Consider the following 13827-nt stretch of genomic DNA (forward strand, 5'->3'; position numbering starts at 1 on the left):
TTTTTTTTTTCTTTTTTTTATCATATGATAGCTTGCTTTTTTGCAAAGCAAATTCCTTAGAGTGGAGTAGACTAATAGATATCTTGGACATATATGAAAGAGCTTCTAGACAAAGACTCAACAAAGAAAAGACTTTCATTCATCTCAGCACCAACACCAGCAGTGAATCAAAGGAAATCATTATAAGCATAGAAAGAGTTAGATCTTCCTCATCTTATGAAAAGTACCTTGATTTACTAGCCCTCGTTGGAAACTCTCAAACTCAAGCATTCAAAAGTATATTTGATAGGGTGAGAAGCAAAATTAACATTTGGAAAACAAAGTTCTTTTCTCAAGTAAGCAATGAGATTTTATTCAAATCAGTGATTAAGCTTTGCTTGCATACTGTATGGATGTTTTTAAGCTCCCAAGATTCATTCTCAAAGAAATCAATAGTCATGAATAACTATTGGTGGGGACAACACTAGAATGAGAGGAAAATCCACTGGGTATCTTAGAATTACATAGGATAGGCAAAGGCAACTGGAGGTTTAAGCTTTCGAGATTTGAAGAGTTTTAACTTGGCTATACTTGCCAAGCAAGGATGGAGACTAATTCAGAGACATGACTCCCTAACAGCACAAGTTTTTAGATTGAAATATTTCCCCCAGACTTCTTTCTTTCAAGCAAAACTAGGCCTCATACCATCTTTCATATGGAGGAACCACATTGCACCTAGACATCTGATGGAGGAAGGATCTATATGAAGGATTCGTAATGAACAAAAAGTTGGATTACGGAAGGACAAATGGCTACTCCAACCAACCACATATAAAGTACAAAGTCCTGCTCAAATCCTCGATGTGAATTAATCAATTGCTGTTCTTATTAATTCATATACTAAGCAATGGAATGCTCCACTGATAAGAGGTTTTTTTCCAATAATGAAGCTACTATCATCAAGAGAATCCTTACTAGTCTCTCAAATAGCCCAACCAAGTTGACATGGAAATGCATTGTAAATGGTTAGTTTTATATTAAAAGTGCCTATCACTTGCAAGAAGAACTCTTTGATTGAGCTAAAGGCAAGCTTCAAGGTCTAGCTATAAGAAAGAAGAATGGTCAAGAATTTAGCAGCTTAAAATTCTAAATGCTGCTAAAGTGTTTCTGTGGAGAGCTTGTCTTGAAACTATTCCCACAAATCTAAATCTCTTCAAAAAGAAAATAGTTGAGTCACCTCATTGTCCAATTTGGAAAGAGAAATCAACTATACATGCTCTTTGGGATTGTACAGTAGCAAAAGATGTTAAGTGATGAAATATTTCACAATGCAATGAAATATTTCAAAAGACTCCATAAACACAACCTCATCTATTTTCAAAGACTCCATAAATATAAGTTCATCTAATTCCACCAAATATACATATGTATCTCTTTACAAGTCATCAAAATAATAATCTAACAAATAAATCGACAACTCCGTAACACATAATAAAAGTGTCAAAATCCCAATAAACCAAATCAATAGAACAAATCAACCTACTAAATAATAGTCTCCATTAACTTTAGTACTTATTTCTTGCACTCAACATTCTTGTCTCCACTTCCTATTCTTGATCCTCAGCTGAAATGTTCATTTCATCTAAAAATATTGTGGAGATAAATGGATCAGTTATCAACAACTCAATAAATAGAGAACATATACTAGTATGTAAACATGAGCATTTACAGAATTCAGAATGCAGAACAAAACATTTCAATTTTAGAATGCATATCCTAAAAACATGTTATCAGAACATCAGAGCAACAGTTCAAAATGTTCATATTTAAAAACGCAACTAAACATCATCATCTTATCATATCATATTAAATCATATCAGAATAGAAATCATGTTTAACTCTAGTGGTAGGGTTGTGTATTTTGTAGAAAGCTAAGTAGAATATAAATCACCATTACATCAAAGCGATTGCACTCAAAACAAAGACCACTATTATATCTTATGGTGGGGCCAAAGGCCAATATTATGTCTCATGGCATGTCTGGAGGTCACTACTATATCTCGTGACAGAACCAGAGGTCACTATTATGTCTTGTGATGGGGTTAGAGGTCACTATTATGTCATGTGATAGGCCAGAGATCAAAGCAGAATAGAAATGTTGGTACCAACCATATAATAGAATCGATAACAAAATCAGAATGTCATGCCAAAAGTTTTTTTTCATATGCCATATCATATCAATCAGAGTACTGATCAGATTCATATCATTTTCACATATCAAAACAGATTCAGAGCATCTTCATATAATAAGTACAAAGTTTCAAATTTTATATTTGCTCTTTTTGCACAATTCAGAAACAGAATGTTAAACTTTTTGCTCATGTCTATACCAATCATGTTAGAAGATGCTTTACCTTTTATACAAATTTCATGAGTAATGTAGAACACTTAACTGAGGTTGTTTTCATATTTCTTTTCAAAACATATCATGCATATTTTTCACAAATCAAGTTTAGTTCATTTTATTTTTATGCAAAGTTTACTTGACCCTTCAACTTTTCTGAAAAATTCTTTGAATCGTGTTAAGTAAGATGTGTTCGTTACCTAGACATAATTAAATATATTATAAATTAACACAAACCGACACTTCTAAAATACACAACACAATTAAACAACTCCACGATAATAAACCTCATGGTTCCAAATTTTCAATTCTTCTAACCCAGTTACTATGCATCTCAAACTCACAAAATAAATTCCTGAACCTCACCGATTAGAATCATTCACACTTTTCTCATTAGCGTACCCAACATCCAATCACTATATAAACTACAAATTTTATCCTAACGCTTCAAACAACACACCAACCACATCTCCAATTACCTATTTTATCTCAATATTTCACATGGGCCCTCAGCCACTATGCATATTCACAAATAGTGCTACAAAGAAATCCTAACACTTCACATAAGTATTTCGATCATAACCACAATGCCTAATTCTTAGTTTCTCACTTCCCATCATTTCACATAGCACACAAATCAACATCACAATGACACAGTTTCCCCAATCCCCGATTACAACTATTCACATAAGCAACAATTCAACATGGCAATTCATAGTTATTACAACACATAAATTTCTAGAAATCAAGTGTCAGTTATACCTCTATGATTTTGACCAACAAGAGTAACTGTCAGATGCAAAGATGTTGTCAAATTACTGTGAAAACATGGGATGTTGTGTTCAATGGAGGTTAGCAGTGGGTGCAAGGTTTTGTAAGTGATGACATGGGTTTTTCCTGTGGACTAAGGTGGAGCCGAGTGGTTTGGCCGTGAAGGCTGGAGGCAAGGAGCTGGACTATGATGATGCAAAGAGGGGCAACAAGCCTCGACCTTAACAGAGATCGAGAGGGAGATCGACTGAAAATGAGCAAGAAAAAGAGAGACGTAGAAATGAAGAAGTGAGTCTTATCCACTAACAAAGCAAGTGCTGACTGCGTGGAGAGGGTAGCCGTTGCCATGCGACGACACAACAAAAACGGATGGCAACTAGCTATTGGAATCGAAGGAGTGGGATGCAAGGGTGGCACTAGACACAGGGACTCGTGTGAACTGAGAGGGAGTGAATTACCTTCATTCAATACCATTCTGGTGAGGAGACTTGACGGCAATGAGGCTCCGAGAAGGGCCAGTGAAACACAACCCCAAACCACAACGAAGAAAATCGCTTGGGCATAGTGAGATAGAGAGGAGGAGAACGTATAGAGAGTGGTGGCGTGGGGAAAGGGGTGACTAAGTTGTGGATGCGTGAAAACAGGGGAAGATGGCGTATTGGGGGGGTTGGGGAAAGAAAAGGAAGAGGGAGAAGTTGAGGGTTTGAGTGAAACAGTGCGATTTACCTGTTTTTTCTGGGCTGGGTTAGGGTGTTACATTGGTAGCCTATGCTCCATGAATATTCAAAAAAGTAGATTTTTAGCAAAATGTTTTAAGGATCTGTTTTCATCTATGTTTGACTCTTTTGAGCAAGAACAATTGGAAGAAATTGCAGCGATTGTAATGAGGCTTTGGCAGAGAAATGATCTTATGTTTAAAGTCAATTTCACCCATCCAAATTCTATGGTGCAGTACTCAAAACAACTTTTGCTAGACCTCAAGGAAGTGCAAAAAGGAGTTGCTATAATAGGTGGGGACAAGCTAAGATGCAGATGGGAGCCTTCTACTGAAGGTGCTTACAAGGTAAATTGTGATGCAGCTATCAACAAATCATTTGGCAAAGTTGGCATTGGTATGGTAGCTAGAGATTGTGAAGGCAAAGTGTTGGCCACAAAAAGATGCAAAAAGAGTTATTTCCTTACCCTTATTAGCTAAATCTTTTGGGGTTCAAGTAACAATCTTTGTTACTGAAATTGGTTTAACAAAAAATATTTTAGAATATGATGCTCTCCAAGTTGTCAATAGGATTACGTAGTATGAAAATTCTTGGAATAGTGAATGAATGCTAATGAGTGATGTTAAACAACAACTTTCACAATTTGATAGTTGAACTGTCCAACATATTAGAAGGGAAGCTAATTGTAGCTCATTTTTTAATAAAGAATGCTCTCGAGCTATTGAATGATGCCATTGATTTAGAGGATTGTCCCTCTTGTATGCTTTCCCTTCTATGATTAAAGTTATTAATAAAATATATTATTTCTCAACAAAAAAAAAATCATTTTTACAATTTTTTTGACAATTATATTTTAAAATGATGATATTTATATAAATTAATGACACTTTTGTAAGTTAATTTTATTAAAATGTCTATCATTTAAAATACAATTGTATAAAGAATGGTAAAAAATAATTTTGTATCTATCATTCTCCATTGCTATACAAGTGGAAAAAACAACAATTAAAAATATCAATTCCAAGAGCACCATTTGTAATACTCTTTAAATTAAAAAGTTTTCACGTGCATGCATAAATATTGATAAGGTAGCATTACGGTTATCGCTGGAGCTACCGTTAGTCTTATTATATATTTTTATTTTTAATTTTTTTATGTATATAATTTTAATATTTTTAAATATATTTTTTTAAATTCACAATATTATTAAAGATACTTACTTAATCATTAAAAAAAAAGAAAAAAAAGAAGCTAGCAGTTGCCCCAATTGTGACCTAAGCATATCCCATATAGATATAAGTTTTAATCTTTACACATATTTATGCAAATATTTTTTAAAAAAAATGCTAATTGAAATTGTGAGTGAATAAATATTACATAATTATTTTAAAAAATAAATATAAAATTTATATTAAAAAATTAATTTTTAATAATAAATACTTCTATTTTTTTAAATGATTTCACAAGTTTTATACACTTTACTGCCATATATATCATTACTTATTATTTTTAAATATTTTTAAAGAGATGAAATTTGCATTAGAATGCGCAATACCAAACCCTAACCCAGCCCTCCGAGTCCAGAGCTCCCAAAATAAAATCTCATGCCGAGTTCTCCGACAACCTAATTTTGGATGGCGGAGACCAATCACCAACTCGAACCTACAATATTCCCCGCGAAGCGCAAACCCGATCTCGGCTCCGAAGATAACCCACAAAAAACTCCGAAGCTTCAACCACCTCTCGATAACAGCACTATCGTTTCCCAAGAGAAAAGCCCAATCCTAGAAGCTCCTGAACGCGATTCTTCAGTACCCGACGACAAAGACATCAAATTCGAGGCCGATTCACTCGCGGAAGCCGAAGACGACGGCGACGATAATTATGAAGATGACGATGAAGATGCCGAGAATGATCGGGGGGAAACTGAGGTGGACAGAAAAGGGAAGGCAATAGTGAGGGATGACAAGGGCAAAGGCAAATTAATGGTGGAAGAAGAAGATGCTGATGATGACGAAGACGACCAAGACGATGATAGCGATAGCGGGACTGATATATCCAATAGTGAAAGCGATTTATCGGACGATCCGCTAGCGGAGGTCGATTTGGATAACATTCTTCCGTCCAGGACTCGGAGGCGGACCGTTCAGCCTGGTGTTTACGTCGCCAACGATATTGGTAACAACGACGATGACAGCGACGACAGCGATGCGTGAGTTTAAGGAATGGAAGGTTAGTGAAATTTTTTAATTGAAGTCTTGGTTTTAGATTCGGTGGTATTTTTTGGTGCTTCAGTGAGATTTATGTTAAAACTAAAACTTTAAAAGGGAACAGTGGCGGTTTTGTAAGTTGAACTCAATGCTAAATGTGATGATGGTTTTCGTTTTCGTTTCACTTTGATGATATTTTTATTTACCCGATCTCTGAGGAAGCGGACTCGCTTGTCTATGTGCTTATTTCTTCTGCGAGTAACTGAATTATTAGCCACGTGAGTAGCTGAAGAGATGATAGGATTGAGTCACTGACTCCAGTTAAGATCTTGACTAACATCAACATTGTTTGAATTGGTTTTGCCTTTGCGAAAAAACGCTGAGACTGAAGTTACTTTGCTTGTGATATGGCCCATATGGGTGCATCATGGATTAGTACTATCCAAGGCTGTGGCAAAAAGAATAAACTGATAGAGAGGGGAAGACCGTCGAAGCCCTATTTGTGCCAAGCGACCAAATTTTCCAATGTTAAAACACAGAATTCACAACTCAAAAGTTTCCAGCATTAGGTCAGACTAAAGCTTCTTGGGCTAACTGAAACTTATCTACATTAACCCCAATGCTATAGCCAGTTGAGGTAGTCGCTGAGGACAAAACATCCTAACTTCTCAACCAGAGGACCTTGTTCAAGGGAGGAATCCCTGCTTAGTTGACCATGTGCATAAACAAAAGTACTACTTGGTGATGAATTCCTCAATGTAAGTAGAAAGCCCATCCCAAAAGAGGAATATATATGTTGCTTGGGTTCATAGTCACTTAATTGCTCACCTTCATCACATGAAAGGTCATCACTTTATATTTCCTGACCCACAGTTGTTATCTCAGCACGATACTTAGAAGCCACAGCTACACCTTGATGTGCTTTCTGTTACTAGATTGTGTCAACAAGTTATTCTTGATTCTTGCTCTCCAACGTTTCATGAAAGCCTGAGCGTCCAATGCTTATTGGCCATGCAATTAGTGGTTTGTTACTGGCTGCCAGGACAGTAGGGATGTATGGTTGTTTCTCAGAAGCTGACTTGATACAGATAAAGTAGGTGGTTGTTAAGGATTTGGCCTAGGTTGTGTTAGAGTTGCAGGGTATATTGTATACACCTTGCACGATTGAACTCGTACTAGTAGTTTGTTATTGCAAATACTATAGTGAGCTTCCCTTGGTTTTTGTTTTGTAAAATTGAGAAACTAATTTTTTCTCAAAAAAAAAATTGAGAAACTAATTTCTTCGGTATTCACTTTTTAGAATTATGCACCTGGTTTGGAATTTTATGGTACAAGGTCTAAGTTCTACTGATGTAGATTATTGTAAACGGTGTTTTTGAGAGGCCGTTTCTTTATTTTTTATTTTTGGTGATTGTATTTGTAGGGATTATTGCAAAAACAGAGAAGGGGAGGCTATACCTTTGGAATATATGTGCTTACTGGCCAAAAGAAAGGAATTATATATGCTTGGAGAAGCACAACCGACATCAAAGCTGGTGGGTTGTGATAGATATGAATTGCATGGATGCCCATGTCTGAATTATCAGTAACGAGATTTGTATGGCGACCTCGTCAAGAAATAGAAATACTTAGGCTATGTGGGCTCTTTGCTCTAAAGGTGACTCTACTTCAATATTTGCACAATCTGACCATTGATTTTCAACCTTTTCAAAGTTAAAACCCCCGTTTATGACACCCGGTGCTCTCTATGATGAAGTTCAATTAGCATGGCAGTAATTCTTTGTAAATGTTATTAATTGAAGATTGTTGGTGCGTTTGGTCATACCGCGATCTTCATATATAAATATATGTATGTATTTATATATATATATATATATATATATAAAGAACTTCAAGTAATTAACGTTCGAGGATGAAGCACCTAGTAAACCTCTATTGGGCCTAGCCCTCCTCAGGTGCAAACCCTTTGAAATTAACCACTCCTTTGACATCCAATAGGACCAATGTTCGTTGTCTTCCGCAGTCCAAGAATCAGTGCAATCCCGACTATTTCTGTCATTGACGTGGGCAAACATCCGAAACACGAGGAGAGGGATAAACGTTAACCGCAAATAAAAATTAAAAAGGGCCCTTAAATATATACCCCCCACTTGATCTTGATCTTTCTATCTTTCCCCTCCTAATTTCTCATCCCAACTGTGGCCTCACAGTCCCAGAATTAAAACCTTGGAAAAGTACATTTGTCCTAACCGGTTCAGTACCAGAGCAGTATGATGGTTGAAGAGAAATGGTTTGGAACACCAAAAATTCATTAATAAAATAACAGACAGAGGTGGGGAACATGTGGATGTGTTGATTTGTAATCATGGGCAATCCCGAATCTCAACCAGGACCAGCTGACACGAGCACCATGAGATTTTTGGTATTGTGGGATTGCCTGTTTCTTCATCTTCTTTAACAAAGAGAAACGGAAGCTGACATCAATTAACCGACCGACCACTTATGTGGTCCTTTGACCCTTCCTTCTTCAGCGACCACGACCGATTGTCCTTGGTGGTGGTGATGGTGGGACACGATCAATTTTTGGTGGCAGTAAAAGGGAGACTTACGTTTCGTCTGCCTCTAAGCAAAGTTGGGTAACATTGATCAACAATCATCCTCATAATAACACAGGACCACGGTACAGCGTCATGCGTTATCATGTCGCATGCTGCTCATCAAAATTTGGGTTTCATTTCCATTTTGGTTTGGTTCCAAAATTTTCCTTGGATTTCGTCGCATCAAATTGTATCCCCCTTGTCTTTGGACTTTTGCATTATACACGCATTAGTTTTCCATTCAAGCCCATTTCATAATTGGAATAAAAATCCTTGGTTGTTGATAATTGGAGTCGTTTTGGACTTTTGAACCAAAAAGTTACGCATGGTGGGTAGGATAACCTTTCCTATTTTCAAACCTTCGGCTACTTCTTCACATGGTCGCAATTCTAATTAATCATTGAAGGGGCATATGGAGATGGAACGATCATGACTGGCCTCTGTAAAAGTTTTTTTTTTTTTTTTTTTTTTTCCTTCTTCTTTATCGGCCTTTCACTTTCAATTATGTTATCCTCCTTGTAACTATATGCAAGTGGTGCCATGATTATATTTGATTTCCACTCTATTGGCCTAACTAGTAACTACTCCCTTTCAAATATTGTAGATTAGGATCCTCTGATTGGATTGTTTTTAATTAACGTCATCGCATATTACGTATTTATTGTTGTTGATGAGTTGTGCAGATAAGCAGGTCGGTAGCCTAATACCAACAAAAATTGCCAGGCTTGATCAAACGCTTTCGACTCCCTTTAGTTTAATCCAAAAAGCATTCTTGTTGCACATGTAAATCATATTTAAAAAAGTCCACATACAACTCTGTTCTTGCTAATTAAATTAATGCTATGATTTGTTGAACCAGCTAGCTAGCTAGCTTATTGGTATGGTATATATGTAATTAAGAAGTCCAAAATTCACGTCTTGCAGGCTTTCTGTAAGCCTATCGAGCCATGTCTATCTGACATCAAAATTTAAACCATGTTTATTTCGATGAATCGGAGTATTACTCAGCTTGCAGTTTCGTAACTGATAAGCTAGCTAGCCACAGCAACATTAATATATATATATATATATATATATATATATATATATATATAATTGACGTGTATGTGCTAGCTAGCTAAATCTTCTCTAAATCTTCTGGTCATGATTCAGGTCTTGTTCTCAAATTCAGATTCAATGCTCTACTGGGGGTGGCATATATATATATATATATATATATAATAGGATTAAACCCAGCCAGCCAAAGCTCATTCTGTTTGTGAGAGATCGAGAAGCATGCTAAAATTTCTTGGCATGACTTATCTACAGCTAGCTCCCACGAGTCTTGTGATCAACCACTTCATGGCCTTGAATATATAGCATAAGTGTTATATATATATATATATACTAGTACCACTAACAAAGAAAAAACAAATTAACAAGCCATAAGGGTATACCCCACCATCACATGGAGACCGATGCTCGGCCTGATCCTGGATTAATAGTCCACGTTATATATAGATCATCATCGATCAATTTAACAAATCAAAAGATCGAATTACTATATATATATATGAGAGAGAGAGAGAGAGAGAGAGAGAGAGAGAGAGAGAGAGAGAGAGAGAGAGAGAGAGAGAGAGAGAGAGAGAGAGAGAGAGAGATGCAAATAAGAAAATATTCGTTAAATATTTCGCACCAAGCGTTGAAATTAGCTGAAGGAAAATCTTGCGTGTGTGGGCACGCAATTAGGTGAGGCATGCTTTATTAATCTTCATAGATTCAGGATTTTATGGTCCTTATTAGCATGTCATGGCATGCATGCCATATAAAAGCAGCATATATATATATATATGCATACACATATATATATATAAGCTACCACTAGAACAGAATTCAGCAACAAATTGCATGGAGCATATACATATATATATATAGATATATGCGTGCGTGTGCATGCAGTCCTAGATAGCTAGCTAGGGCAGGCATTCCTTCCATATATATACGGCACAGCTTTCATAATTTGTAGAATCATGTATCGTGACAAACATTCTTCAGAGGTGGCAAATCGCGTACCCTGCATGCAATTAAGTAATTTTAATCTGTGGACACAAACCAGCTTTCTCGACGAATATGGGTTTCTGATTCGGCCACAAATTTGTCTACACTACTAACATGAGTACTACGTGTCTAAAACTTGTACAACATTCATTCTATTTCAAATGTACGTACAATGGAATTAGTTACCATAAACCTCATAATTAAATGGAAAAACCTTATATATGTAGCAGCAGTTCATGCGGACGTGCATATATGGTTCTGTAACATTGAAACGGAAATTAAAGCAATAAGCATTAATGTGTATATAATATATATAAGCATTAATGTGTATATGTCGTGTTGCGGGGGTTGGGCAACATTTATGTATAATTCGGTTCCAAACATGAGTACTCATGATATTATATATATATATATATATATATATATTTCGGTCCATTAAAAAGGAAATCCATTACGTCATTTCATTCAACATCATCATCGATCCGCTGTTTAATTAATTAGCAACTTTGGAATACGATCGATGATATATATTGCTAGCATGTATGTGGCCGGTACGTACGTAGCTAATGAAGCAAGCTTTGACATTATAAAGTTTGGCACAATTAGACTCTTTATCCATTCGGAAGTCACACTTCATCATGCATATGTGAATGGGATGTTTTAAGACCAATCAAGAAAAAAAATGCCTCGATCAGGATATTAGTTGTTGAGCGGGTCGACTAATTCCTAACTTTGAAATTGCGACGTTTCAGCCAATTAAACGACTTTTACCATACGCGGTAAACGTACTCCTAGCTATATATATATATATATATATATATTGTCTTAATGTTCCACCCTATATATCTAGCTAGCTAGCTAGCTAGTTCCAAATTTAAATATTAGAACTCCTAATAATTTTCAGAAAACCTTTTCACATAAAAAAAAAGATCCATTAATAATATTAATTAGCGATCATGATCTGTTATTAATGAATGTACAAGTTGATGACACTCTTGCCAAACAATTCGAATGCAATTTAAGCGCCAAGGAACATGAAATCGATCTAATTATGGCCAAAAGATACTATACCCTAGCCCAGCTTTGATCTTCTTATATATTTTTCTTCGCAACCCATTCTTGTTTCCCGGCCATCTTGAAAAAGAAAAACTATAGTCCGCGCGTAAGACTGACAAATTTTACCAGCCAGTACTGCATTAGAATAATTGATTCATATATAACAGCGTAGAAAATGACAAAGTCTTTCATTTAAGTCTAATGCATACGTTGTCAGTGATCAAGGGAATCCCAGAGAACACGCTTAGGTGCGAAAACACCCCCCCTTTTCTTATCTTATCCTCACCAGTGAAAAATGTCCATATTTAACATCTAGCTATTGGTCAATTGTCATTGCTGATCCAATAGGCCACATTAACCTACACCATAATAATAATAATAATAATAATAATAATAATACATTTGCAGTATGCATGCTTAGCTTCTTGTTGTTTCTTTTGACTGATGATCATCATCGATCGTCATAGTTACGTACTATCTTTCATATATATGGGCTAGAAGAGAAAGAATTAATGCTACTTTATCTGTCGCACAGTGAAATATATGTTGAGACTCGATCGTAACCATTGCTGACCATTAATTGTGATATATATATATATATATATATATATATATATATATATTCATCCCACGCACAGCATCGTAGCTTGCAGAGATATTAGATCATCAGAATTAAGGATGGCTAGCTTATTGTAGTTCAATTCAATGCTGCTTCTGCCTACAGCTGGCTCGTATCATAGTTGATCTATATTATAATTTCGATTTAGAAATGGGTCTATCTACTTGAAATTAAATAGACAAAGTGAAATGAAATTAAGAAAGAAAAAGTTGGGTTAAATAGATGATATATTTGACCTGAGACAAGGATGGAGACAGGCATTAATCATAATTACTCATGGGTGTTGAGGCCTGCAGGTGGGGGCACAGGTTAGTACATCCATTCTATAATGGCTAGCTAGTTAAATGAAGAGGCCGGCCGGGGGCACTTACTAATTAAGTGCATGTATAGTTAGCTAGAGATCAAGTAATTAAAGTTAATTAATAGAGCGTAATGCAGTGGGTGTCAGCAGTTGCATGATGGGCAAGTTCAGAAAGCATGAGAACAAATGGCATTATGCAGCAATGATCATCATCAAGGGACGTTCATCCATCCACATGCTGCAAAAGGACATGAACCAAATGCATATATATATATATATATATGTGTGTGTGTCGAGAGAGAGAGAGAGAGAGAGCTAGCTATATACTTATGAATTTCAACACGAAAAGCGATCCCAAACTTATTGTTCATGTTTTGCCATTAATTGTTGACTTTGAAATTAAGAAGCCATATATAGATAGATGTATGTACAATATTGAAACTCAAATGGACTGATGCCGCGGGCCAATGGTTTCAGATATTATTGGAGGAAAAAAGGTGGGTAAATGAACGTATGGCATTTGGTCAAAGTGATGCATGATTAGGAATTACGCAACCGACGGGTAATTTAACACTAAAATCATCAGTACTACTGAGCCGATCTTAGCTACAGTTATCTTGTTGCAAAGTGAACATTTGTTTTCCTTTTTTTTTTTTTTTTTTTTTTTTTCTTTTTTTTCCCTTCTAATTAATGATATTAGGTTTTCGCTGAAAATGGAAGGGCCAACCCTACTTCTATCATTTGCTATATATCTGTGCATGGAGGAAAAGAAAAGAAAAACAAATCAATACTAGAATCGTGTACACGTATAACATCGATCGGGTCAATTAAATACCATGCATCTGAAAAAGAAGGTAATATATATTATTATTAAATTGATAATGATCTACTTCATGCTGTACTTCTTGCTTTAGTTTCATGACGTATTATCTATATATATCACTTATAAAAAAAATAATGTATTATTTACATAAAATCATAATAGAAAGCATTTTAATTTTCTTTTCTTATATATATATTAACTAGAAATTTGAAGCAAATTAAAAGCACTAATTGAAAAATCTAGAAAGTGGAATCTCAAAAGTGCCTTTGATCTTTAGGCATGTGAATTCTTTTTAGTTCGTGGGGCCGACAAGG

General features: G+C 35.7%; 1 protein-coding gene across 1 annotated transcript; it reads left to right on the forward strand.

Moving 5' to 3' along the window:
- The first annotated feature begins 5393 nt into the window (after positions 1 to 5393).
- Positions 5394 to 7902, forward strand: LOC122302233 (histone H2A.Z-specific chaperone CHZ1). Its single transcript, XM_043113383.1, has 2 exons — positions 5394 to 6102; positions 7504 to 7902. Exon 1 carries the CDS (start codon positions 5505 to 5507, stop codon positions 6084 to 6086), a length of 582 nt encoding a protein of 193 aa, XP_042969317.1. The 5' UTR covers positions 5394 to 5504; the 3' UTR covers positions 6087 to 6102; positions 7504 to 7902.
- Positions 7903 to 13827: the final 5925 nt, after the last annotated feature.

This window comes from Carya illinoinensis, chromosome 3 (assembly GCF_018687715.1).
Source record: "Carya illinoinensis cultivar Pawnee chromosome 3, C.illinoinensisPawnee_v1, whole genome shotgun sequence".
In the NCBI taxonomy this organism is placed as follows: Eukaryota; Viridiplantae; Streptophyta; class Magnoliopsida; order Fagales; family Juglandaceae; genus Carya; species Carya illinoinensis.

What these genes read in the sequence shown, in the direction of transcription:
- LOC122302233 (XM_043113383.1), top strand. Translation starts at nt 5,505, where the DNA reads ATGGCGGAGACCAATCACCAACTCGAACCTACAATATTCCCCGCGAAG.